The sequence below is a fragment of the Eptatretus burgeri genome, chromosome 2 (assembly GCF_056783735.1).
Source record: "Eptatretus burgeri isolate ZD-2024b chromosome 2, Ebu_testis_v1, whole genome shotgun sequence".
NCBI classification, from domain to species: Eukaryota; Metazoa; Chordata; class Myxini; order Myxiniformes; family Myxinidae; genus Eptatretus; species Eptatretus burgeri.
The window spans coordinates 63,869,140-63,897,055 of NC_140962.1; the positions used below are offsets into that span (position 1 = coordinate 63,869,140).

Here is a 27,916-nt window from a genome sequence, read left to right on the forward strand (position 1 = left end):
ATTAATTTTCGCAATTTATTTATTTTTGATTTTATTTTGCAGGTTATTGCTGCGAGTTTGGAAAGTTACTGAATTTGCACCAAATTGAGCTTCATGCCACAATTAACAGACACAATTGTGTCGACTGGGCTGTGAATAACCCAAGAGTGACAGTTGAGAAGGAGGTAAATTTACCTGGAGTGAGTTTGGGCAGCCATATCTCCATTCGGGATAATTGGACCTTTTTTCTTTGAAGAATCTGTCACTGCAGAAATTTACCTGGATATGCTGCAAACCTTCTTTTGGCCCAGGGTACAAGATCAGGACTGTTATTTCCAGCATGATGAAGCTCCACCTCATTATGGACGTTATGTTCGTCAGTGGCTTGATGAAAACTTTCCCAGAGAGTGGATTGGCCGCCACGGTCCGCTCGAGTGGCTGGCACGCTCCCCAGACCTTACTCCTTCAGATTTCTTTCTTTGGGGGCTCATGAAAGACTTTGTTTATCATGAAAAGCCTCGTACCATTCAGGAATTGAAGGCTCAAATCGCTGCAAAGTTTGAGGAAATTGATATCGAACTCTGCATACGTGTGTGCCGCTCTGTGCCTGCTCAGCTGCAATTGTGCAACGATCACGAGGGAGGGCACTTTGAAAATTGCAAGTAAAACAGCTTGGTACAGTTCCGTAATTTTTTCTTGAATAAATGTTTAGATAAACATGTCATTCATTTATTTCTTCCTTCTTGTACACTGTAATACAAATGGGAAACAAACAATCAACTGACAGAAATCGGGTGCGACTTCTGACTCACCCTGGATATATATATATATGTATGTATATGTATATGTATGTATATGTATGTATATGTATGTATATGTATGTATATGTATGTATATATATATATATATATATATATATGTATATGTGTATATATGTATGTAATGTATGTATGTAATATATGTATATATATATATGTATATATGTATTTGTATATGTATGTATATATATATATATATATATATATATATAGATATATAGATATATAGATATATATATATATAGATATATAGATATATATATAGATATATATATATATATATATATATATATATATATATATATATATATATATATATATATATATCCAGGGTGAGTCAGAAGTCGCACCCGATTTCTGTCAGTCACAATTTCTGTCACAAGAAACCCCCTTGACAGCTCCCGCAGGGAGCGGGTGCTTCTAGTATATAACCAGAGTTGGTGTCAAAGCCACCCAATGCTCGTCTGTTTATACATTTATCGTTTTTAAAAGACTAGTGCAATAATATTTTTCATAAATCATTGCAGTGAAGTCTGATCCAAATAATTTTAAAGCAATATATGAGTTTGTATATTGTAATCGGTAAAAAAATAGTGTGGTTGATAAAAACATTTGAAAGGAAATAACTTGCACCAAAAACTTTAACATTTTCACGCTCATGCTGACACTAGCGCTGTGGGTATCGCTATAGCTCTCTGTTCTTCGAACAGGTGAGCTAAAAAGGGAAGAATCATCACCAACTTTCATAATCTATTTTATGGTTCACTCTTCAATCGCTTGAAAAGAAAAAAACAAGAGGCTGTTATTTCTAACATCCTTCGTTTTTGATGCCGCCTCAATCTCTCAGAAGTAACGAGGCATGTTCATGAGTCAAAATGGCTCTCCTTCGTCGCCATGTTTCATTCTCTATACTTCCTTGTGGTGCAAGCGTCAGGTACTTTTGGAAGCAACTTTGTGGGAAACGAGCCTGTCAATCAGTGTTTTGCCAGCGTGAAAGCACTCACTATTCGCACGATCATTTTTTTTTTTTTTGGCAAGTTGAAATTGTCGGAAAATATGTTCACTTCTCGTGTGGATGAACTTTTACACTTAAAGTATTTGGTAAATTGTTTTAGTGTTTCCCATGTCAATTGTGCTGCACACAGTTTGATGTGGTGTTCATGTGACATTTGATTGGTACTGTGGTCTGTGTTTGAAGTTTAAAGTGAAGGACATCTCAGTGGTTGTTTTGTTTTTAACTGCCAAATGCTTTTTATCGGAAAGCCATTTATCTTTACTTATGAAAGATGCAGCTATGTAGATATTAAAGTGCATCAGCGTGCTCCTCGGAATGTCTGATCAAATGGATGTAGGTTCATCCAGACAGAATGGTTAATTGCAGATCAAGATGTACGTGAATACCATTGGTTATAGACATAAATACTAAGTTTCTACCAAGGTCAGACATACTGTGGTTGAGATTGGCTTCTGGTTCTGACGTTGTCCCCTGTCAGTGCATTGCCTTTTTGTCTCCCTTCTGTTACCTCGTTCTTCCACAAGTCTCTGTTTTGTTTTTTTGTTAAACATAATAATGACCAGCTCTCTGTAACCCATTCACAAGAACCAAGCTGGTCATGCCTTTTGTGCTTTTGAATACTAAATTTAGCAACCATGGGGGTTTTCTTTTTTTAGGTGATTAACTAGAAAAGGTATTTGGGAATGTTTCGGTCAAAGAAAACGAGGAAAAGTGGTTGTAAAAAAAAAAAAAGAAAAAAAAGTGCATGCACATGCTGAATCGACACTGGACAAATTAACAATCTGAGATGTACATTCACAATTGCAGTTCATTTAGATACCAAAACAATCGAGAGGAAAAATTTAAACACAAGCCTAAATATACCCCACTAAATTGTTCAGATGCTCCCCTGGGAGAAATTGAAACAATTAAGTTAAAGTTCTCACTTTGATTTTAAATGCAAATAAGGGGAGAGGGAGCACCCTTAATGTCAGCAGTCTATTCTGAGCCTGAGACCTTTGTACAAAACAATAGTCCATAAAGAGCAATGTTGTCTACTCCTGGAGCTTTGGGTTGAAAACAACCTGAAAGATTGTTCGACGAACAAGTTGATTCACAGTGTCAAGGACATCTCAGTGCACACTTGATTCAATCCAGTTTGTCAGCTGCATATTGCAGCCACCTGCCTGTGTAAGAGCTGAGGGATGGGCCTAACACTACCTCCAGCAATGCTGTGGCCTGAAGCAAGGGACTGAGCAATCTGTATCTGATCCCGCACCAGGAACATGCAGCAACAATCTACCGAACTGCCAATTAGCACAGTCTCCAGCAGCCAGCAGGGAACCAGCCATCGAAATATCTGCAATCTTCCAAACAATTGGTGCCTATTGTCTAATTGGTGAGACCTCGCACAAGCTCTGCTCACTATCTTGGTAATATCTCATTTGGAAGTTCTATTCAAGTAGTTTGCTCATCTTGTATTCTCAAGGTCAGATGGAATATAATTTAATTTGCATCATTTGCTTCTGTAAAGATGAAATGCCAATGATGATGTTTTATCTCAAATTACCACAACTTGGTGTGCACATTCTTATCTGTTATTGAAGACAGACAGAGACAGAGATAGACCCAAAAATATTCTTCTTGATCAGTGAGTTATCATTCAACAGAACAAAAATAACATCCTTTTCAGGTACCGTATGAAGTACCAGCTTTAGCCACTTGACCACAATTGCATCTGTTGTACATGATTCACCTGACTGTCTGGTTTATGGGGAAGAAATACCCTCAAAATGCTTATATGAAGGAACCAAGACAAGATTTCTACCACAAGGTAAAATTACAAAGCCAACATCGGCTTTCCTGAATTCAATTCTGAATATGAAATGCCCCCCCCCTTCAATGCTGCATCCCTGAGCTCCTAACACAGACTGTATAGTTGTTTGGAATGAATGATTCAACAAACCCTGTCTTTCTTGTGATGTGATTGAAATTTTCAGTCTAAAGAAGAAATTTCTTGTTAATTTTTGGTTTTTTTGAAGATGTGTTCTTAGCTTCCATATTTGGGAGGATTTGAGAATATGACTTTAATATCATACGTGAAATGCTTGATTCTAATAGACCTAATGCTGTCCTTCTCCATAGATGCCAATGCGTGTACAGAAAGGGTTTGTCTCAACGGTGGGACCTGTCTGGTTGGCAGCAACTCATTTGTGTGCATTTGCCCTCCAGGCTGGGAGGGAATTCACTGTCAGCACAATAAGTAATTCCTCCCGTCCCCACCATCCTTTCTGCTCTGGCTCCTCCCCTCCCCCTCCTTTTTTCTCTTTACATTAACCTCAGCCGTCATTGCCAAAGTGACTCTGTTCTGGCACAGAGTAAATCAAAGTTCCATTAGCTTTACAAAAACTGATTGTTGTCTTTCCTAAAGCTTCCCCCTCATGAGCCATCTTGGGAAACCTATGATTGTGGCAAGACTTTCTGCATCAATTATTCTTGAATCTCAATATTTCATGTCATTGCATTCTTTCCTCTTTGCCATTATGGTTTCCTTCCCATCCTTTTCCTCTTTACTACTGTAAGGTGAATGCAGGTGTGGAGTGAGTAGGACTAACTAGTTCCACTCAAAATATCAGGAAGCATTAAGGTTTAAGTCGTTCTGTTATGTTTTTGTGTGGACGATCCTAAAACTTAAATTGCACGACTGTGATAATGCTGATGTTTTATCACAACTTGTCTAAAATTTGAAATCGTATTTGATATACTTTCTATAATTAACTGTTGCACCTTCCAAACTCCATTTTGGATATCGTCAACTGCAAGTTAAACTCCTACCAGAATGGTGACCTTTGTCATGACCTTGTCAATGGCTTTTTATGTGAATGCAGAGAAGGCTGGAACCTTCTTAATGTTAATGAGTGCACACTGTGCCTGAATCTTGCTGGTCAGAGGTGCCCTGTAAAGAGTTGATGAGATGGATTTTATGACTGACTTCAGAATTACAATTTTTTTTTTTTTAGTTTTCTTTTGGAAAGGATTGGGGGCAGGGGTGGGTGGGGGTACACAAACACCACACAAAACTCGTCCTGGCAACAGTCTGCAATCTCTGCTCTTTTTCTTGTTCTGCATGTACTCTTCTTGCAACATGAAGCTTATACAAAGTGTGGGAAAATGATCCGTCAGGGCAATGTTGTATTTTTAGATCCTTGCAGACCCAATACGAGTTAATGTTGCTGTGACTTACACCATTGCTGCTTGCTACCTCCGCCAACAGCAATGCAAGTGTTTTGTGCAATCCTGCTATTGTGTGCCAAGCTCAAATGGGACCAGTAAATGTTTTGTGTGCTTTTTATTTTGTTGCTTGGCATTAATTTCCTTCTGTACAGGGACCATCCATTGTGACGATTTCCTGTCGTGATGGCGGAACCTGCGTGGATGATGAGGATTCCTTTTGATGCTTTTGCCCTTCAGGATTAGAGGGACCCACTTGCAGCCTTTTTACACTTTGCTTGGCTATGTGGTCATTCTTTTTCTTTGTCACAGCTGTTGATTTACTTGAAGCATACCTGTGATTGTCCTTTATATTTTGTTCTTCTTCTTTTCTTTGACCTTAGTTAGCCTTCATTATGCATATTATGATCTTTAATTGGTGTTTACTTCTTCCAATGCATTGTATCCACACAGTCAAAGCAATATTGAGCAGCAGGATAGCTAGTTTGGTGTCTTAATGGCTATTGAGAAATGTTGTTTGCCTTTATAATCTCTGATTGGGTTTAATCAACTCGAAATCTGCTATTCTTTAGCAGTGCCGGTAGATGGAGCTCTATCTCTGACATTGTCATCACGTCTGATCGTCATCAGTCTTCAACATGCAACCTATCTTGCAGAGGGCCATTGTGTCCTCGTGTATCAGCTAAATGTTCTGCTTTGAGGTCCATTACCTGCAGTACTTTTTGCAATGCATGTGATCATTCTCTTGCGATGGATGAAATGGCCACCTGAGCTTAAGTTTCCTTGTATATACTCGTTGGAAACTTTTTTGACTCCTGATATTTTTGTCAACGTTTTCAGCATCTTGGTGTTTCCCACCAAGAACCTCTGGTCTCCCTGCATCCTCCAATAATGGCTGTTGCTCAAAGCCATGCTTGAATGAAGCAACTTGTATGGGCAGTCGTGAATATCAGTGCCATATTAACCTTTCTTGGGTTTGGTGCCAAACAAATTTGTGGTCACCCATTTGGAGAACCATTGTAAAAGGCAGAAGATCGACACAACACATAAGTTGTCTTTAACATTGCACACAGCTGTACATGTTTTAGTTAAAATATTTACACAAGTTTAAGTTGCAGATGGATGTGGTTACCACTCGGGTGCCAGCCACGGTTATTTCCCTGCAGGTTTTCTGTGTATTCTTCTGTGTTTGGCAAAAGGATTTAATCAGAAATGGCATGTTCATCGTCCGAGCCATAAATGTAGGCTGGACCCACGGGAGTATCAATTACACGCTCATTACCATTATCACCGGGAGTCGAAGGCACAGTTACTTAATTAACAGTCAAAGTTGGCAGCAATGTGACTGAAGGAGTCCAACTGCTAATGTGAGGCAGTTTGCTGTTATTTTCATCCATTTCTGCTTCATGGTTGTTTCACTTATGTTTTCATCCTTTTTGTCTCTCGTTCTCCTCAAACTAATTATTCTGCTCTGCTTATCACCCATGCCGAAAACTGTGTGCACTGGATGATGTCACTTGCCAGTAAATGACTGCAGTGTGGGAGTTGTAAACAGAAATAAATGTAAAGAACATGACAATATGATTGTCTTACTTAAAATATTTATGTGTACCTTTCAAATGTGTTTGTTTTATTTATTGTTTAATTTTTTTTTTTTAAGGTAAAAAATTTTTGTAATTTTGGGCTTCGGGACATTGGACACCATTTTAGCCCGGCCCCTGGTTCTGATTGCTTGTGTTTGCCTGGTTGGGTGGGATGGACCAGCATGCTCTAAGAATACGTTTACTCACTTGTTATTTGGCCAAACTAATTGTTGTCAATACCACTTTTATTCACTCAGTCATATTGCATTTTACTATCCATTGTTGCCACATCTCACCATTTATTTATTTATTTTTTTGTTTTACTCTCTAGATGTAAATGACTGCATCTCCCATCCATGGTATGTTCTCAATTTTCACCCTTTGTTGCATCTGTATTGTGTTGGTCATAAATCATGTGGAACCTCATTTGTTTGAAATGTACATTGTTGTTTCTAAATTAGGCCAACGATGATTTTGTGATTTTAACTTTTGCTTTATCTCTCTTTTATAACGATTGTTTTTTGTTTTTCTTAACCACCCCAACCCCTGCACTCCTCACCTTTTTGCCCCTTAACCTTAGTCACAATGGTGGAACATGCATCGACGGTTCGAACTGGTACCGTTGCAACTGCGCACCTGGATTTGCTGGTCCAGACTGCAGAATAAGTAAGGAATTTTCTAAATATAATGTATCGTGGAAATGATTAGTCACTTGCATTTTGTTAGCAGCATTTGCATTAATTCTCATTGAATTGATTGAAAAAGTGGTGTTCCGACAGATATAAATGAGTGCCAGTCATCACCTTGCCCCCAAGGTGCAACATGTGTGGATTGCTTAAACGGTTATCATTGCACATGCCCTGAAGGCTACCATGGCATTGACTGCCGGGAAGGTACGTGAAAATAGTTTTGTTACCCAAAGGTCTTGTACTGGATCAATTGGTGCTGATTATTATTAATTATTGCTGTTGCACTCAGGGTCTTATGGGTCCTTCGGGTGCTAAAGGGTTTGAGATTCTAAAGTTTTAAAGGTCTTGGAGTTTGAAATGGTCTTAGGGTTATTGAGGGTTTTAGGGGTCCTAAGAATTTTAAGGGTCTGAGAGTGTTTGTGGGTCTTCATGGCCCTAAAGGTCTTTGTGGTCTTGATGGGTTTCAGGGTTGTAAAAGTTTGAAAGGGTCTATTGTAATTGATACACATACTCATGTTTTGTGCAAACAAATGCACACAAATACAATACCCTCTCCTCTGGCAAGGGTAAAAATATGAAATTTGGTGTCTGTCTGACGACGACACATTTGGTTATTAGTCCACGCTCGTGAAGCAAAAAGCAAGGTAGAGTGATCTGTCCTGTATGTGCACACTACGTGCCTGCATTTTGTTATTTCCTTTTCTTTGGAACTGCTTGTTGGATTGACCTGAAATTTTCACCATAGGTGCGACTACTCATGTGAAATGTTTTATCGTAGGTCACGTGGCGTGGCAGCCGTTTTGTAAAAAAAGGAGAGCTGTTGGACCTCGATCTCCAAAACCGCTCAATGAAAAAAATTGCAATTTGGCACCTGTCAAATACTCTCCACAGAGAATGTGATTTTTTATTATTATTATGATTATTTTTTTAATGATGTCATAATTGCATATGTAGATTGCTACATGTGATCAGTATGAGCATTTTTGAGGGTCATCTAGGGATAAATTGGTGAACAAATTTTTTTTTGATTTTATCGGTCACTAGGTTTGGCAGCCATATTGAAAAAAAAAATTCAAATGTCATCTCTGAAATGGCTGAACATATGGAGGAGAAACTTTATAGGTATGACCGCCTATCCATAAGGAACAAAAAGTTCTCTACCTATGATGTCATAGGTCACATGATTTGGCAGCCATATTGAATTTACCCTAAAACCTTTAAACATCCTCTCCAGAATGGCTGGGTATATATCAAGGGGAAATGTTCACACACGCATTCCCCAAGCCTTGGGGATACCAGTGTGTTTCCTGAATAATTGATAGGTTGCATGGTTTGGCAACTATATTGGATTGAAGGAAAATATATTTTTAATTCTCTTGAACCTCTTCATCAAGCAACGTGAAACTACAAAATTATGATCTCGTGATTATGGGGAATATATGTTTTAAATTTCAACCTGATCGGCCACATGTGGCAGTCAGAATTATTTGATTTCTTTTTTCATCTGCATAATTACTATTATATATTTTTTTTTTGAATAAGTCTCAGTTGACTGCACCTGGATAGGTTTGAGCGCAGAGGAGTAGCAGTTGAAACCCAAGTCCTATCAAGGTTCCTCCTGATTATTTCGTCTTTGCTTTTTCTTGTACGGGTTCATTCTGATCACTCCAATGCAGGACCTAGTTTATTTGATATTCCATTTGATTTTGATTTTTTTTATTTTATTTTTTTACAAATTTGCCACCAGAAGAGTTGGCTCGCACCCAGACCTCAAGATTGCGTGGGGTAAGTATCCTATAATTACTATCTAGTTACTTATCCAATCTCAACCAAACTTGTCAGGGGGATGAGGGCTCACACGACGGAGGTTGTGGCAACTTGATTTACCCCCCTCCCCAAGTGGTTTTTCCACTTTGAACAAAGTTCGTGTTGAGGTTTATAAATAGCTTTTTGTTTCATGGGGCAAACTTACCAGAAGTGAACATTTTAACCACAAACTACAGGCTTCAGTCAATTCTGTTCAATGTGTGATTAACCTTTTTAAACAGTCGCTCATGCTTAACACGTGACTTAAAAATATGGAGTAACTGACGTCCTTGAGGCATTCCGTGCTTATTGTGCTCCACATACGCATCTGCACCGTCTCAACTTGTTAGGTCTCCCCTGAGGCCGCAATGATCTTTGGCTAATAAAGGTGCTTCAGTGAGTTTTTAGGCATGAATCGTGTATCGCGTTGCCTGTCCGATTTATTTTATAGCCATCAGATTATATGTAAATAGTCTCGGGATTGTTTACAACTTGTATCTTGGGGCCACATTTGTGATGTCTCTCAGCCAGCTTCAAGTGTGATATTCTTGGTTGACAATATTTTTGTCTTTTATTATTTTTTTAGATTTAAATAAAGACCAGCTTTTCACTTCCGTTATTCACTGTCTGCAGCAGTTTCATCAAGTCCTCTATTTTTTGCCAACATAGTAGTATCATTAGCATACCTTAGATTGTTCATCCATCTTCCTTCTATCTTTTAGATATGTATATACATCGTTTTTTAATCCTGTTGCATTCATAAATGTGTTTGTCATATGGGAAGGGAAGGGGAGGGTGAGTGTTCCCCTTCCCCCACCCCACCCCCACCTTTGGAACCAACTTCCACATTCTCTTAAATCTCATTCTTCCCTCCAGGTTTTCAAGACAGCTGTTCACCATCTCAGATCATCTCACAGCCAAAATCATGATCTTTTCCCCTGCAAACCCTCCCCTCTCCCCCCTACCCACTAACCCATTTACTTCCAAATTTCCAGCTTTTCCTTCCTTCCTGAGCTTTTGTACCAATTTGGTCCACCCTTTGTGTCCTCTCCTACCCCTCATTCCTCCCCACACCTATTGTTTGTCTGCCTTCCTCTGTCTTGGCCTTCTGCCCTGCTGTTGTCCCCACCCCCTATTTGCAATGTTCTCTTTGTCTGTTGCATCCCGATGCATTCTGTATTCTAGACTTTCCATGAACCTTGACTGTATACAAAAAAAAATACATTCTAAGTTTATTGCCTTGGAACTTTTCACTATGAAGGATGGGGTGTTGCCTACTCCTGAAAAATTATACCAACATTGGTAGGGAAAATCTGCACATTGCAAAGACTTATCACCTCCAGTCCCTTTGATCTACAGTCCCAGTATCTGCAGTCCCTTTGATTTGATTTTATTTTCATTTTTTTTATCCACAGTCTCTGATTTTTTTTTTATTGTGGATATCTTTATCTATTTTTATTTAATTGGATTGCTTTTGCAACCTCATTGATTGCCTTGTGGAATTGCCACGATCATCGCTGAATGAAACCTATGCAGCACTCTGGAACAAGATCTGCCATCATTAGCTGATTTTACATAAGCTTATCTAATGACCGTTTTTACAGCCATTTTTCCCTGCTGTGCAGGGGTTTGGCTTTTTCTTGAGGCAATGTTTTATGGCCGGATGCCCTTCCTGACACCAACCCTGGTCGCCTCTTACGACACACAGGGATATGGTACACCTATTCTAACCGGGGCATACACCGGGACCAGTACACTGGCACTCATTTCGCCGACCTCGGAAGGATGACAGGCTGAGTCAACCCCCTGGTGTTAATTCAGCAGCCAACGGGGCTTGAACTCAGGACCCTTGGATCCCAAGCCGCCACCCTAACCACTAAGCCAACACCAGGCTCTTACATATAAGCTTATCTGTCAGAAGAAAACTAAAAGTGGATGACATCATGCATTTATCACTGCAGTCTGCTGCCAGTAAGTAAAGATCGCTGCATTAGCATCGACGTGTCATTGTCACATTGATAGACTATTGTAAGTGTGCTTTAAAATGATGTATTAACAGCGTGAAGTTGTCCAGATTCACCAAGCAGTATTTGGCAGAATGTGTTTACCAATTTAAAGTCTGAAAAGGCGTATGGTACCACCAAGACCCATGGTGGAAGAATTGTCTTTAAAGTAATAACTGAAAGCAGGAATCACAGACAGTCTGTTTAATGTCCCTAACTAAAATTATAGTGCCTCATATCAAATGTTGGAGTAGTAGTTTTCAAACCCTCTTGTATATTCTTTAGTTGAGGTCCAAAAATGGCACCATATACTGACTACTACTTGTATTAATCGTTTTTGAGAACTTTTTAATCTGTTGAACAATCTGACTTTAGCAATATTGCAAATATTAACGAGATGTGATGTAATGGTTAGACCTTCCGTTCTTTGGGAGGTTGGTGGTTCGAACCCGTCCCCGGTCAAATCGTACTAAAACACTTTAAACATGGTAAGTGTTGCTCCCTTGCTTTAAAAATGGCAAAGCATGCACAGACAACCATAAGTTGGCAATCATAGCACAGACTTTGATGGGCCTAATGGCTGCCTCCTACATTGAAGCTCCTTATAAGGGAACTCCTGGATGTTGTTACCCCATATACCCGAAGCAAAAGTGGGGTGAAGCAATTGGTTCATTTCTGTCTCTGTCTGTCTCCGTGTGTTTGCAAACATCAGTTTATGATTGAGGATCAACTTGGTTTAAATTGAATGTTTTATTTTGAACATAATCCAAAAACAAACCTGCAGTTTAACACTACTTTGGCTCTTAATTTGTGCCGATCGCACATGTGCAGAGGAGCGAGCTAATATTTTTTTACTGTGACAAACAAAATTGAAAATCATTCCAAACAGGAAACTTGGTTTTTGAGGATGTCATAAAGGACAAATGGCCATGAATGACTAATGTAACAGGAAGATGAAACATGCTGCATCTACAGCAGTAAATCTCCAAAAAATTTTATTTTTTTTTATATGACCTTTAAAATCATTTTATTATTTCATTTGAATTATACAGTGCCTATATAAAGTTTACACCCCCTTTCAAAATTTTCATCTTTTGTTGCCTTGTAACCTGGAATTTAATTGCATTAAATCTAACTTTTTCCACCTAAGTGTCTACCTGCCTTATAATAGCAGTTGTAAATTAGCTAAGGTGAAACTAATCACCTTCCAAATATCACACACCAAGTTAATTGGCCTCTAACTGTGTTAAATTGTAATGATTCTAATTATTTCCGAATATAATCAGCTGTTCCTGAAAGTTTCCTCTGTTGGGTTGTGTATTTCACAGCAAAGACTCAACCATAAGCACCAAGGCAATTCTTTCAAAGGACCTCTAGGATAAAGTTGTGGAAAGAGACTGCTCCAAGGGATATTCAAGGCCTTCAAAATATTTTTATACCAATCCCCTGATCACAGTCAAGATTTGTCATCAAGAAGTGTAAGGCATATGGTACCACCAAGACCCTGCCTCGATCAGGCCGTCCCTCCAAACTGGATGATCAAGCAAGGAGGAGACTGAGTAGCAAGGTCACCAAAAGGCCACTGGCAACTCTGAAAGAGCTACAGGCCTTCATGGCAAAGACTGTTCACTGTGTGCATATGACAGCAATATACACAAGTCTGGCTTGTACAGTAGGGTGCCAAGAAGGAAGCCATTACTCAAAAAAGCCCACCTTGAGTCTTGTTTGAAGTATGCAACCAAAAAAAACACTCTGGAGATTCTGAAGCCAAGTGGCAAAAAGTTTTGTAGTCTGATGAAACGAAGATGGAACTTTTTGACCGAAATGTAAAATATCTGGGTTTCACTATCTGGCATGATCTTTCCTGGGAAGCCACATTTCCAAGCTAGTCTCTAAAGCCAGTTACCGACTGGGCATCCTTCATCGTGCAAAGTCCTTCATTGGCACACCTAAGCTCCTGACCACATACAAAGCTTTCATCCACACCCCGACAGAGTACTGCGCTCCCCTCTGGGATGGAGTACTGCTTTCCCCTCTGTGCTGGTGCTCCCACCTCTCACCTTTCTCAGTTTCATGCTGTGGAAATAGGCATTTAGGATTATTGCTATTTCCTGCTACGAGGCTGAGTCTTTGGGTCTCCCACTCTCTCACTGCAGGCAGGTCAGTGGTCTTTCTGTCTTCTACAGTCTCCCCCCCCCACATCCCATTCACTGTCTGAGATATGTACCTCCCCCCCCCCCCCATGTTTCTGCAGGGCACTCATGTTTCTGCCGCAACCCACTTCTGGTAAAACTACCAAAATCAAGAATCACTGCTCACCTTCACTCTTTCATTCCTCTTGTGTTTTTTCCCCCCACCTTTAGAACAAATTCTCACACTCTCTAAAATCCCATTCTTCCCTCCAGGTCTTCAAAACAGCTGTTCACCACCATCTCTTATCTTCCCCCATCCGAAACCCTGATCTTTTCTACCCCCGCTAATTCACCCCAAACGCACCTCCTTTAAATTCCCTGCTTTCATTCATGAAAGTCCTTGTCATGTAAGAAGAACCTGAAAGTAACTCTTGTGTCTGTTTTGTTTACCCTGTGTACCGCGTCCCATCCCTCTCCCTTCCACGAATATCCTCATATCTCTCTTCCACATTGTTTTTTTTTTTTTCCTTCCCTCTCCCATTCCTCTTGTTTCCTGCTCTCCTTGTTGTACGTTCTGTGTGTTATCTCTCATACAAGCCTCGACAGTGTATATAAACAAAAAAGCACGTTACATTTGGTGCAATCCCAACACAGTATTTCACTCAAAGAACACCATCTCTACTGTGAATCGTGATGGTTACAGTATCATGTTATGGTAATTTTTCTCATCCACAGGGACTGGAGCATTTGTCGGGCTATAAGGGAAAACGCATGGAGCAAAATACAGAAAATCCTTGAGAAAAACCTGCTGCCCCCTGCAAGAAAGCTGAGATTGTGGCGAAGTTCATCTTTCAGTATGATCACTACCTGAAGCACACAGTCAAATCTACACTGGAGTGGCCAAGGAACAAAAAGATAAATGTCCTTGAGTGGCCCAGTCAGAGCCCTGACCTAAATCCAATCGAAAATCTGTGGCATGACTTGAAGATTGCTGTCCATCAATGTTTCCCATGCAACTTCACAGAGCTTGAATAGTTTTGTAGAGAAGAATGGGCAAATATTGCCCAATCAAGGTGTGCAAAGTTGGTAGAGACCTATCCCAACCAACTCCAAAGCTGTAATTGCTGTCAAAGATACTTCCACCAACTATGAACTCGGGGGGGGGGGGGGGGGGACAGACACTTATCCAACCAAGATATTCTAGTTTTGCATTTTAAACTAATGTTTTGAAATTTTAGAATTTGTTTTTAACATGGAAGTTGTGGGATACGATGTGTAAATAGAGGTGAAAAGTCTGATTTAAAGCAATTTAATACCTGAAAAGGGGGTGTAGACCTTCTATCGGCATTTTATATTAAAACACTGTGTGGGGTAACGTGTTCTATGAACTCAAGGTGGTGGTGTCATCGTTGTTATCCTGGGAAGGCAATTGCCTTAGAAACTGCTTTGGCAGCACCAACCTACTTAAAGAATATGGTTCAGGTTTATTGTTTTTTGAATTAAATCTAAACTTTGTGAATTATCTCTACTGCAGATCATAGTTGGTGACACAGGGATGGACCATAGCAACCTTTGTCTGTCTGTTTCCTTATCCACCAGTGGGAAGGCAGCCATGTTCTTATGCTGAACAGTTTTTTGAGGACGGCTCGTCTTGGGATGAGGACTGCAATGTGTGCACGTGTCGTGACGGCATTGTGGCATGCACAAAGGTATTTTATAAACATGAAAATGCTAATGTGTTTTATGGTGGTATTTTCGATGACTTACTTGTGGTTGACATTTTGATGCTATTTGATCTTGCACTTTAGATGCTCGTGTTTTTTTTTTTTTTCCATGATTAAGTTGTAGAATGCGTATGTAATGTTATGAAACTGTAAATTGGACAGATAGTGCAATCGATGTGGGGTACAGTAATCATGAAATCTGCATCAGCATGTACAAAATATGGTGGCTTATTCAGATTGAACAACATTTTACATGGTTCTGTCAAAAAGTGACTTGTGAGGGCCTTGCCTGAAGGACTGCTCAGAGAAGCCTGAGGGTTGTGGCTCTGCAATTAATCATTCAAAGGTGATGTGCTATCCTTGGGATGTAAAGCATGAAAAATACATGGACAGAGCTCAAAAATCCTCCTTTATGGGGCTCGCTCTCACACGATCATACCGTGCTGGCTGTCACTCTCACAATATTTGGAGGCATGACCGCATTCGACCAGAGATCTCACACGAGTCCAGCATTGCTGCACAGACACTGTCCGTGTCTTATTCACGGCAATTGAGAGTTGGCATCTGTCCAGATGCCAATCTTGGGTCTGGGCCTTTTCCATTCGATGATGAGCCAAGACTGCTGCAGAACATTCCTTGTTCAGGGCACGCTGTATCTGACATGCCTTTTCTTATCTGTGCCGTTCATTTCCCTGGCAATTCCCCATGAGGTGGCGGGATCCCTACTTTGTGACCATCTCAATATTCAGTTGCTTTTGAAAGATGGAAGCCATTGTGACCTGTAACCGAGGACGTTTTCCATGCCTTTTTGAAAGTCATGAATAAGCCTCTCGACATGGTAGTGTCAGTTCAATCATGCATGGACTTCATTTTGATGTTTCTTTATCTGCCTTTTGAACAAACTGGTAATGAAAATGGGCCTACTTACCCATTGCTCTGTATGACATTATAAAGCCTTTCCTTGACAGTTTTGTTTTGTACATCACTAAATGAAGCAGATCTCCTTTCTGAGGATTTGCAAATACTCCCTGCATTAAACGGAAATACATAAGACTGTCTGCTGTATCCCTCTTAATTACTGTGGTTAAGTATAAATAAGGTAGTTATGTCACCACTATTCTTATCCTTGATTCAGAGGTAAATGAGCTTCCTGTTAAATGAAGATTTTAGCTACTTTTTTTTTGTACACAATGTCCAGGATCGTATAAAAGCAAACACAATGTATATCAAGGGGAGCAGGAGACAATTGGGATGGGAGGGAGAAGCACAAAACAGTGGGGAATAGACACATGAGATCTGTGGAAGGAGGAGCGATTGGGCGAAGTACAATGGGTAACCAAGCTGGACACTACAGGGACTTTCAGGAAGGAAAGCAGAAAATATGAAGGAGGTAGGTTTGGGGTGGATTAACAGCGGTATAAAAGATCATGGTTTTAGATGGGGGAAGATAAGAGATGGTGGTGAGCAGCTATTTTGAAGACCTGGAGGGAAGAGTGGGATTGAAGAGTGTGTGGGAGTTTGTTCGAAGGTGGGAAAAAAGTGGAATGAAAGAATGAAGGTGAGCAGTGATCCTTGAGCCTCTGCGGCAATATGGGAAGGACAGATAGCAGTCTGAGCAGGGGGGGGGGGTTGAGGCTGGATAATAGACTAGAATACAGAAAGACCACCGACCTGCCTGTGGTGAGGGAGTGGAGACCCAAAGACTCACCTCATCACTGGAAATACCAATGATCTTAAATGTCTTTGTTTCTACACCATGAAGCTGAGAAAGGTGAGAGGTGGGAGCATCAGCCCAGATGGCAGAGTATTACTCAATTAGGATGTGGATGAAAGCTTTGTATGTGGTCAGGAGCTCAGGTGTGCCAAGGAAGGACTTTGCACGATGGAGGATGCCCAATCGGCGACTGGCTCGGATGCCAGCTTGGAGATGTGGCTTTCCTATTAAAGAGCATGGCAGATAGCGAGGCCCAAATTTTTGAATGAAAGGACTTGAAGAGGACTGTTGAGAAAGTATATGGGGGGGTGGAGGTGGGCATCCAGATGGTCCTTTCGGAGAGACTTGGTGAGAGTGAGATTTGTCAGGATTGAAAGACATGTTCTACATGTTGGACCAGCTTGTGATTTTACCCAGATCTGCAGAGTGAAGAGTCTGCTGCTTGCTGAACTGAGGGGTGACAGATGGTACAGCAGAGTGTGGAATCGGTAAAGATATAAAGAGGATTTTCCAGAGTTGGAGAGATCATTGATGAAAACCAGAAAAAGCACTGGGCCCAGAACGCTGCCTTGAGGAACTCTAGCCTCGACAAGAAGAGGAGATGAGAGAATTCCATTAAGAGCCACATGTTGACTGTGACATGAGAGGAAGTCTGCGAGCCAAGAGAGCAGACGTCCTTGGATAACAGAGGAACAGAGTGAAGTGAGCAGGGCAGAGTTCCAGACCCTATCAAAAGCATGTGATATGTCTCGGGATATGGCTCTGATCTCATGTCTGGCATTGATGACTTCCATCCATTGTTGGAAAAGCAGGAGCAGCAAGTCCAGGGTGGAGTGACCTGGTCTGAATCCAAATTGATGTTGGGAAATCAAGCCATTGGAGAAGAGGAAGAGGAAAGATTTAATGTTGGAAGTGATGATGGATTCCATAACCTTGCTGATGATTGGGAGAAGGCTGATTGGTTTGTAGTTGCAGGGATCTGTTTTTGCACCTTTTTTATGCAGGGCAGTGATGTTTGCTGATTTTCCAGCAGATGGCAGATGACCGTGAGCAAATGATTGGGTGAATAGAACAGAGAGGGTGAGCAAGCGCAGCAGAACAGGTTTTTTTGACACGTGGGCTGATGCCGTCTGGACCGGTTGCAGAATCTGAGTCGAGGTTTGACAGCAAGCTCTCCACTTTGTCAGAAGAAAGGGATGCAGTGTGCAGGGACAGCTGGGTGCGACCCCACCCCTCACGCAGCCTTCCTTTCCCTTTCCCTCACGCTGCCTTCCCTCCCCCTCCCCTCACGCCGACCTACTCCCAAACCAACCTCCCCTCTCCTCCCCCTCATGGATATCTGGTGGTGTTCTCCGCATGCTGTATTAACGTGCTGTTTTCACGTACCCCATTTCGTTCAATCCTGTACTACCCACACCTCCCCTTTCTCCACAAGTCCCACTACCAAATGCAAGTTGAGAACCTCCTCTCCTCACACTTACCTCCTTCCAAAAAAATCCTCCCTTCTTCCTCCCTCGCCTCTATCCCCCATCCTCCCTTCCTCCCCCTCCCTTTCCTTCTCCCCCTCCCCTCCCTTTATCACCCCCATGAGCGAAACTATTGGGTTGTATTTGCTCGTGTGGAATTAAAATCTTGATGCAAAAAAAACAAGTTACACTGTTCGTCAATTTTGATATTTAATTGTCTTCATTTACATTATACATAAACAAACATAAATTCGTTTTTTTTTGCCACTTTCAAATACATGTTTGGCATGGGACTCTGACTCGGAATATCAAGAACTCTGACTCGAATCCCAAGGACTCAGACTTTCTTGGACTTGGACATGGACCAGGGTCCAGGTGGACTCGATTATAACTCTGATGTGAGGTCGTTATTCCTGTTGTGTTGTACTCATCGAGTTCTTTCACTGGTTATAAATGGAAATGGGAGGCCTCTCAAACTTTTCTTTGAATTGTGCTGATTCTCATACATGTATGCAGTTTGTTCCACTGCCCGTTGTGTTATTTCCCTGATTTTGTTTGAAAGGATTGCTTGCTGTGTGCAGTTTCTCCAACTTGTAATGCTTGTATCCCATCGCTCGGTCCATTGAGTGGTTGATTTGGCAACTCATCTCAAAAGTCGATTTGAACGTTTTGGTGAAGGAATTCTTAAATTCTCAAACAAAATAGAGAGTTGATGAGTTAAGGTGCTGACAAATTAGTGTTGGTTATCTTAAACTGTGAATCCTGGAGAAAGAAATGAAATTTTCTCGGTCCTCCATATCGTGCTTTTTGGTCTTTGGGGTGCCATCAGGTTTTGGAGATGGGGAAGGGGAGGGTTAGGACACTGGCTAATATTTTCACACCTATCCTCAATGTAAGATTTCCATTTTCAGGAAAATTAAGGTAGGGGACTGCTGTGTTCTGGAGGAAGAAGCAGGGCTTCAGCAGAAGGGCGTTTAATTGCCCAACACTGGCTGCTCTCGTTATCTAGTTCTGGTAAGTCGTGTCCAACTTGTGGTGACATTCATGATCAGATTTCCCCAAACATCCACATCTTGCACTGCTTGTTGATGCTCTGGCAGAGACAGCTTGGTTGCAACCTTTACCCCATCCATCCAGTGCACACAATGTCTGCCTCTTCCTCTTCTTCCCTCATCCATACCCATCATGATTGGTTTCCCTCGACTATTGCTTTCTCCATGCACGATGTGTCCAACGCATGACAGTTTGTATGAGTATCACTGTCTTTAATGTATAATGTGGCCTAATTTCTTCAAGCACTGATTTTTGTTGTTCTCGCAGTACATGGAAATTTTTTACATTGGTCTCCAACACCACCTTTCAAAACTGTCTATTCTCTCTGTCTCTGTCTCTTCACTTCCATGTATTGCAACTGGAAATGCCAGAGTACGGTATCCACCAGCCTCCTCTTGGTTTGCATTGGCACACCTTCGTCCTTCCATATCCTTGTCAGCCTTGACATTGCTGTTCTCCCCCAAATGCTGACTTTATTCATTATCCTCTACATTCTCCATTCACTTCAATCTTCGAACCCAGGAATATGAAACTTCACACCATTTTCACTTGATCGCCTCCAAATATGAACACGTCGATCTCAGTTGACAAGATTTCAGTCTTTTTCGGTTTAAATAAAGATCAGCCTTTTCGCTTTCCTTCTTCACTCTCTGCAGCAGCTTCATCAACTCTTTACTCTCTGTCAACAGAGTATCGTCAGCATAGCTTAAGTTAATGCGTCTTTCTCCAATCCTGACTCCAGCGTCCATCGTCCAAGTTTGATTTTCTCATGATGTGCTCTCGATTCCGATTGACCAAGTCAGGAGGCAGAATGTACCCCTGTCTGACCCCTTTTCCAGTTCCAACCTTGATGATGATTGTCTCTCCATACTTTATTCCTGGTTTGTGTACTCCATCTCATTTTTCATAGTATAAGGTTTTATTCACAGGATCTTCAAGCATATAAGGAAATGAAGTTTATTTCACCTAATGGAATGATTGAAAATGGTTCCATTAAGGCTTAGAGCCATGCATTTATGGCAAGGACATGAAGCTGTCTCTGGGTAACTGTGGACTTTTCCAGTTATGTTTATGGCTTGGCTTTGCTTAATGTCTCGATCACTTAAGCTTTTTGATCTTCATGAAAGCTTTGGCTTGCATCCATTGAGAGGAAAGCCTGCCCTTGGTTTTGCTTTTCTCATCCTATGTCACCCATTCTCAGTTTATCCAGTTCACCTCGAGCTACACCTGTGGCAATGCTGTGTCATGCAACACAGTTTCTCAAATGATATTTTGGGAGGGGGATGGGGCTATAATTTCCTCCTGATATAGTTTAATATCACATTTTGACCTGCAAGCTGTGATTGTCTTTTGTGTGCACAACAAAACTTGCATCTTCACAACATTCCAAATATTTTATGTCTGGAAAAGACACCAAGGGCTAATGGTGGCCCATCCCTTCGCATTTGAAAATGTGTGAGAAAACTGAGCATGCAATTCCACGTGCTTTGCATTTTGTAACGCGCAGTAATTGAAAATCATTTGCGTTAATACAGATGCTCGAACCAAGCCTGTGAATGTATTTTGGCAATTGACCAACATCTTTTCACCTTTTCAGATTATCATTGTTCTGTACTTGCAACATAACTGTGTGGCATTGCAATTCTCATTTGGGATGGTGATGTTAAACCAAGTGTAACTTGCCCAAATCGGGTTCTCCACTCTGCATGATTTGTAGCTTGGCAGATTTAAGGCTCAGTTTGAATCCCTCAAGTGGTTTCAAGAGGAGAGGTGAGGAAGTGGAAAAGAAGCTGGTCATACAGTTTTAAATAAATAAATAACCTTGGTGAAATGCATTGACAGTGACTCATGTAGCTGACTAAAGGTATGTTGACAATGTATTTTTGATGCATTGTGTATGAACTCGAGTGAGATTGTACACTGGAGACACATTGGAGGATGACTGGAGGAATTTGATGGGCTGCAAGGAGGGCCCTCGCCCCCTCCAAGCTCAGATTGGTCACTGCACACCGTTTTGACCTGAAGCATGTGAAACACGTACAGCACGAGTTACTTGCCTGTCAGTGGCTGATTATACCAATTAGTTAGAGGTGACGTTTGCTGTTCTGCTCATAGAATCTGGTTTGCCAGACGTTAAAACATGACATAATTTGCACCTTGATTTTAACAACTCCATTGCTGTTCAAGTTGACAGAGATCCCTGAAAAAAAGAATCAGAATTTCATGACGGGGAATTGTTGTTGAGGCAATGCTCCCCCACCCCTTATACATATAGATTTGTGTCGGAATTTTTGTGTTTATTCGACGACTCGTGAACCCGTTGGGTTCCCATTGTGACAGTTTTATGAAAAGAAAAACAAAAAAGATAGCTCCAGTGAACTATACCGCTGAGGTTGTTTGCATTGATACCGCTGAGTATCAATGAATGCCGCTGAGTATTCTCCATACTTTGTTTTTTAAACTTGATCGCCTCCCAATATGAGACCACAGGAAATGTCATCACCTGCAGGTGAAGTTGAACTCTGAGGATTTACCAGAATGTGAGGTTTCTTTATGAATTCACGAACCCTAACGTACTACCTCCATACTCCATACTATACCGCTGAGTACTTGACTGAATCGGGAATTGATTTTTTAATCATGTTTTCCATTGCCCGATAAAAACGAAACTTGATACTGCACACCGCAAGTGAATGGTGAGTAAGGTGGGCTGAAAAGTTTTGCGCTATCGTGTACAGTTTTGGCTGTATTTCGGGAACATATATATATATATATATATATATATATATATATATATATATATATATATATATATATATATATATATATATATATATATATATATATACAATACAATTGCCTTCTGTCTTCTTTCTCTCATAAGGAGCCACGGTGTTTAGCGTCCACAAGTGCATGTTACCATACAAGATTTAATTTAAAGATACTTCTGAAGGGTTGTGTCCTCCATGTTCTGCCTTCTGCAAAACACCACAATATGGTCTGAATAGGATTATACCTCAGTGTGGATAGCTCAACGGCAAGTATACTTCCTCTGATCATTCCTGCAAGCCCAGTGGATAATTGATGTGAAACAGTATCGCTGCACAATGCATCTGTTAGCTACTTCAGTTGAGGGAGCACATTTGGTTTTCCTGGTTTAGCTCCATGAAGAGCAAGGCTAGGACAGTCACTTTTGGATTCATTTCTCCATCTATGTTGATCTGTCAATGCATTGCTTTGTGTAAAAGTGATTGTAACATGAATGCGTGCTTCTTTTGCACCTTTGTCAGCTGTGGTGTGGCTGGCCGGCTTGTGTGATCGGGGGGCCCACATCCTGTCCCGATGGTCATCAATGCAAAGAAACTGCGATGCAGACCTGTCTGACACCACCATGTGAATCCACTGCTTGGTGCCAGCCTGTATTTGGTGATGATAATGTCTGCCAAGGCAACTCCACTGTCCTTGGTCCATTCAATGCCCGTGTTCCCTTCAAGGTACGGCAGTCACATTTGTCATTTGTGAGTCGAGACTTCTTTACTCTTGCCACTTGTTCTTGTCGCAGAGAATGTTTATTGGGGGGTGGAGTTCGGTGAAGTGCTAAATTCCTTGGTGTATGCATCCTTTGCATTACCCAACCCGCTTTCATGTTTTGTTTTATGTCTCTCATTTGTAAGAGTGCTTTATCTTTGTCATACAGTGGACACAAATGCAGCACCTTTGTTCGGAGCTCAGACTTGCTTCTGATCTACGCGATCTTTCTTGGAAGCTCCCTTTGATTATCAGCTGCGATGATGCCAATGAGAGTGGCAATATTGTACAAGTCTGCATTGTACGTATTGAATACTTATGCACATAAACTGGGAGACTTAAGGACCATTGCTGAAATGCAATCGTGCTTGGGGAACTTACAAATTTGAGCATTTTTTAAAATTATAATTATTTCTGTCGACATGATGCATTTGCAACCAAATGATAATCTTGCTTAATGGTTTTCATCTTGGGAATGGGCAGTGTAAGTTTCCTGAACTCATCTGCTTTTGCTGCTGTTACCCCTTAGTCAACTGATGAAGCTGGAGGAACAGAAGGTGCTGAACTGGTTGTTGCTGCAGCGTCCATTGTTCGACAAATCTCTTGTCGATGGGATGGGGCTTTTTCCTGTGCACCGTTGCAAGGTGTTTCTCATTCTTCATTGCAAGCTTGAATCGATTGACCTATTTTGAGTTGCTTTATTAGTCCCCTACTGGTTTCACTGGAAGGGACTCTAGGTTTGCTGTCCGTCCTTCCCAGCTGTAGTTTTTTGCCACACTTCCCAGCCCCCCCTCCCCCAATAACCTTTAGCGTATTAATTTGAAACTTGGTGCAATGCATGGATTTATTATGATAAGTTACACAACGAGTTTGAGTTTCAGGGTGTTTCATCAATTTTTCAGAGTTGTGCTCTTTTCAAACTTGGCAAATATCACGTATTATACGTGGGTCAGTGTTCAGCTGCCCAGACTCCACCCCACTGCTTTACACCCATTTGGTTGACAGCTGCCCTGACTCAGGTCAGGTAGAGGAGCATGTGCCAGAACAGCACGTCGCTGCGTCCACTTTCCACCAGTACTCCAGGGGCCTCCATCTGGCCATCCCCAAAGCAGATGCCAGGCCCATCCCCATCTCCTTGAGATATTGATCAACCTGCTGCAACCACAAGGCACGTGGTCGGCCCATCGGCCTCCTCCACTCATGAGACTCCCTCGCTGAGAGAATCTAGTGAGCAGGATCAGCGTCAGGAAAACGAGCCACATGTCCATACAGCTGCAACTGACGCTCACGGACTTTGCAGGTACAAAATGTCATCCGAGTCTCTCTCAGCAACCGCTCGTTGGACACAAAATCCAACCAGCGATAGCCAAGGATTCTCCGAAGAGAACTGGTACCAAAGGAATTAAGTCTCCGTCTTGGATCCTTGGTCAGGGTCAAAGTCTCTCATCCATAGAGCAAGACTGGAAGCACCAAGGACTTCAAGACTCGGACTTTCGTCCTCCCGCACAGATACTGGCAGTGCCACACCCCGTGATCTCGTGAATGCACGACTTCCCAGGCATGACCCAGACGTCTATTGACCTCTCACTCACAGCCAGCACAGACATGAATATCACTGCCAATGTAAGTGAATCTCTCCACGACATCAACATCCTCACCACAAACAGACACAGAGAGGAAAGCAGCATCCAATATGTCATTGAAAGCCTGGATCTTAGTTTTGGCCCAAGAAACCCGTAATCCCAGCGGCTCTGACTGCTCGTTCAGCACCTCGAGGGCCTCCAAAAGGATATCTAAAGTCTCCGCAGAGATGACCATCATCTGCGAAATGAACGTCTGAGACCTTGACATTCCCAAACGATGCAACGCAGCATGATCTCTCTGACATCCTCCCTATAATCCAGTCCATACAAGTACTGAAAAGTGTGGGGGCCAGTACAAACCCCTGACGAACTCCAGTAACAATTGGAAATAAGTCAGAGATGGTACAACCACATTTCACAGCACTCTCAGTACCATAGTAGAGTTCAGACATCAAATCGATCAGTTTTGGTGGCACCCCACGAAGACCAAGAATCCTCCAGAGGGCATCTCGATTCACTGTATCGAACGCTTTACAGCGATCAACATAGGCTGCAACAAGCCCCTGCTGAAATTCTCGCCTGTGTTCTGTGAGGACCCGAAGAGCAAGGATACGGTCAATCGTTGACCTCTTTGGTGTAAAGCCTGACTGCTCTGGACGCTGGTGCTCAAGCAGATGGTGGCGAACCCTATCAAGAATTATCCGAGCAAAGTCTTTGCCCGGCACTGAGAGCAGCGTTACCCCTCGGTGGTTGTTGCAGTCTTGGCGATCACCCTTCTCTTTCCAGAGAGGGATAACAAGGCCCCTCTTCCAATCAGTTGGGATGATGCCTGTGTTCGAGGCAGAGCACAAAACTGCATGCAACGACACGAGTGCAGCATTTCCACCAGCCTTGAGCAGTTCAGCATGGATGCCATAGATTCTTGGAGCTTAACCCCATTTCAACTGGTTCAGCGCAGCCTGTTTCCACAAGCGAAGGTGGACCACAGTTGATTGGAGGGTCAGCAACAGGGATTGTAACATCCTTGACGTCCAACACGACAGCCGGTGGATCAGCCTGGTATAACCACTCAAAGTAAGCGGCCCAGCGGGCCTTCACTTCAGACTCCTCTCTCAAGAGCCTACCATTCTCTGCTCTAACTGCAGAGCTCTGAGAGATGGGGTTGGATGAACTTAATGCTCAAATTCCCCAATAAGCAGGACGAGAATCACCTGTCCACAGGTGATGCTCCACCCCCTCAGATTCCTCACACATTGGCCTCCTTGTCCACCCTTGTACAGTTGTATGTACAGTTTTACGCCTCAGCTCCCTGAACAGCTCAGCTCTGCCATTCAGCTTGTCCCTGTGACTCCGGTCAATGGTATCCAGTGTCCCTTTAGAAACAAAATTCTTCATTGCCCTGCGGTGAGTTCCAATATGTCCACCGTCAACATCAAGGACGGTGATCCTGAAGGCACTCCACAACTCTTCAGGACCCCCCAAAGCACCCAGACCCCCAAATGTCCACTCAGCCTGTTCGCAAACTCCTCAGATAGCCTCTCATCCTTGAGCTTGCCAACATCCAGTATAGGTTGGGATGCTACCATTCTCCCGGATTTTAGGTGCAGCTTCAGAGTTGTTACAACAAGCCTGTGGTCATTATTGAGGAACTGAGCACTCTGGTAGACCCTGCAGTTCTGGATCATCCTCCAGTGAGCATCAACAAGGACATGGTCAATCTCCTTTGCCACACCGCCAGCGTTGGAATACCAAGTGCAGCGATGAGCTTGTGGGCGCTGAAACCATGAACCAGCCACCCTAAGTCCATTACTTCTTGCAAAGTGAAGGAACTTAGTGCTATTCTGGTTCATAGTTCCTAACCCATGGGGACCAACACATGTCTCATAACCAACTCTATCAGTTCCAGTCGATGCATTGAAGTCCCCTAAGACTAGAAGTGTATCTCGTCTGGGGCACTGATCAAGCACAGACTCGAGCATGGCGTAGAATGCATCCTTCACGGTGAGATCACTCGCCTCAGTCGGAGCATAGACAGAGACCAGGGAAATTACACCAAAGGAGTGACAAATCCTTGGTCTCATACGGTCGTTGACAGGTGTTACCTCAATTATCATTGGGGTTAACTTATTGGACACAGCTACGGCAACTCTTTGAGTATGGTAACCATCAGTGTGACCAGACCAATAGTAGGTGTAACCCCCCCCCCCACCATTATCTCGCCGCAATCCGGTCTCCGCACCTCAGAGAGTGCTGCAATACCGATGTCCAAACGCTTGAGCTCAGATGATAACAGAGACAGGTGATCATCCTCTCTTAGGGATAGGACATTCCAGGCACCCACCCGAAGGGACCGCCTCAGGTTAACCCAAGGAGACCGCCGTCTGGTGGACGACACCTCAGCACCACTCCGACACACTCTCCCGCAATCTGACCCAGGAATGTTACCCCGTGGTTTCCCTCCTATCATCAAAGATTGGGGGTCCTGAAGGCTTTGCCGATTTCCCATCATCCGGTGAGCTGCCCTGTGAAGGGAAGCTGCACAGGAGGTACTCCCATGGAGTGGGTTTTCAGATTCTTTTTTTGCGTTTTTGTGTTCTGCGGAATGAATGGTTTTACGGAATGAAGGGTTTTACGGTGGCCGGAGTGCAAATCCTGCCACCAACCTCCTAATAAAAAGTAACCCAACTGCAGGAAGACGTCCGCAGACACAGTTGGGCACTAGATATGGATGGCTCACAAAGAGCTCCTCCACCCTTTGACAGGTTTTATTTTTAATCCTGCTGGGTGTCCATATGTCCCTGACTCAACCCCAATAAAATCATGCACTGCAATTGCTTGAAGCGGCACAGATCAGCAAGACTTAGGTCTGGGTGTGAGTCCATCGCCCAGTGCAATTGGAATGATCTCAGGTATATAACGGCAATGTATTATGTATTATGTATTTACATAAGCTGTGTACATGTTTTTGCTTCATGTATGCACATTGGGTTATTTTTAATATGAAAATAGACAAAGCCCATAAACAAACTTAACACAGTGGGTTTGAAAGGCTCTTCTTGATTAATCAACTCAAGTGTGTTTTAAAAGAAACCAATTTTTATCTCTGGTTTGTTATCCTAGTTGTCGTTGGTTTCGAGTCCACAAAAGATGTCGGTGAATAAAAAATTTCTTTCTTTTTTTATTTTGCCAAATAGACACAAACACCAACATGGTGTGTTGGAGAGGTTGTTCTTCATTTTGGTTCCGGTATTGGGTGGAGTGTGCATTAAACGCAAACAAATTTTTATCTCCCAAACATTCATTGGGACCTGCAGGGGACTTGAACTGCAAAACAATTCTCACTCTTGTTTGAAGTGGTATCACTTGATCTGCATCGTTGGACAGGTTGAACGATAGATGGGATTGAGAGAACATTGATGTACAACTGCCATGGGAGGTGAGGAGGAGCGCATGTATTGGGGATTTACCCTTTGTTGGAGTGAAAAGAAAAAGTGAGGACTCCCCCCCCCCTTCCCTCCCTAATGAAAGATTAATATCTGAGCACCAGGACATTACCAACTGAAGCAACAAACCTCATGTCAAAAGTCGGACCTATCCAACACTGGTTAAATCG

The 27,916-nt window shown here is 42.2% G+C and overlaps 1 protein-coding gene across 2 annotated transcripts in view; it reads left to right on the top strand.

The window, feature by feature from the left end:
• LOC147032177 (uncharacterized) overlaps window positions 1-27,916 on the top strand; it is a 151,951-nt gene that overhangs the window by 117,500 nt on the left and 6,535 nt on the right. The window contains exons 14-21 of one of the 2 annotated variants that reach the window (XM_085869543.1): window positions 3,937-4,053; window positions 6,940-6,964; window positions 7,186-7,271; window positions 7,385-7,498; window positions 14,835-14,944; window positions 22,483-22,686; window positions 22,890-23,021; window positions 23,250-23,364. In XM_085869543.1, the coding sequence (XP_085725669.1) occupies window positions 3,937-4,053; window positions 6,940-6,964; window positions 7,186-7,271; window positions 7,385-7,498; window positions 14,835-14,944; window positions 22,483-22,686; window positions 22,890-23,021; window positions 23,250-23,364 (903 nt within the window). Of the gene's footprint in view, window positions 1-3,936; window positions 4,054-6,936; window positions 6,965-7,185; window positions 7,272-7,384; window positions 7,499-14,834; window positions 14,945-22,482; window positions 22,687-22,889; window positions 23,022-23,249; window positions 23,365-27,916 lie in introns of both variants that reach the window. The other variant, XM_085869542.1, reaches the window with a different exon arrangement.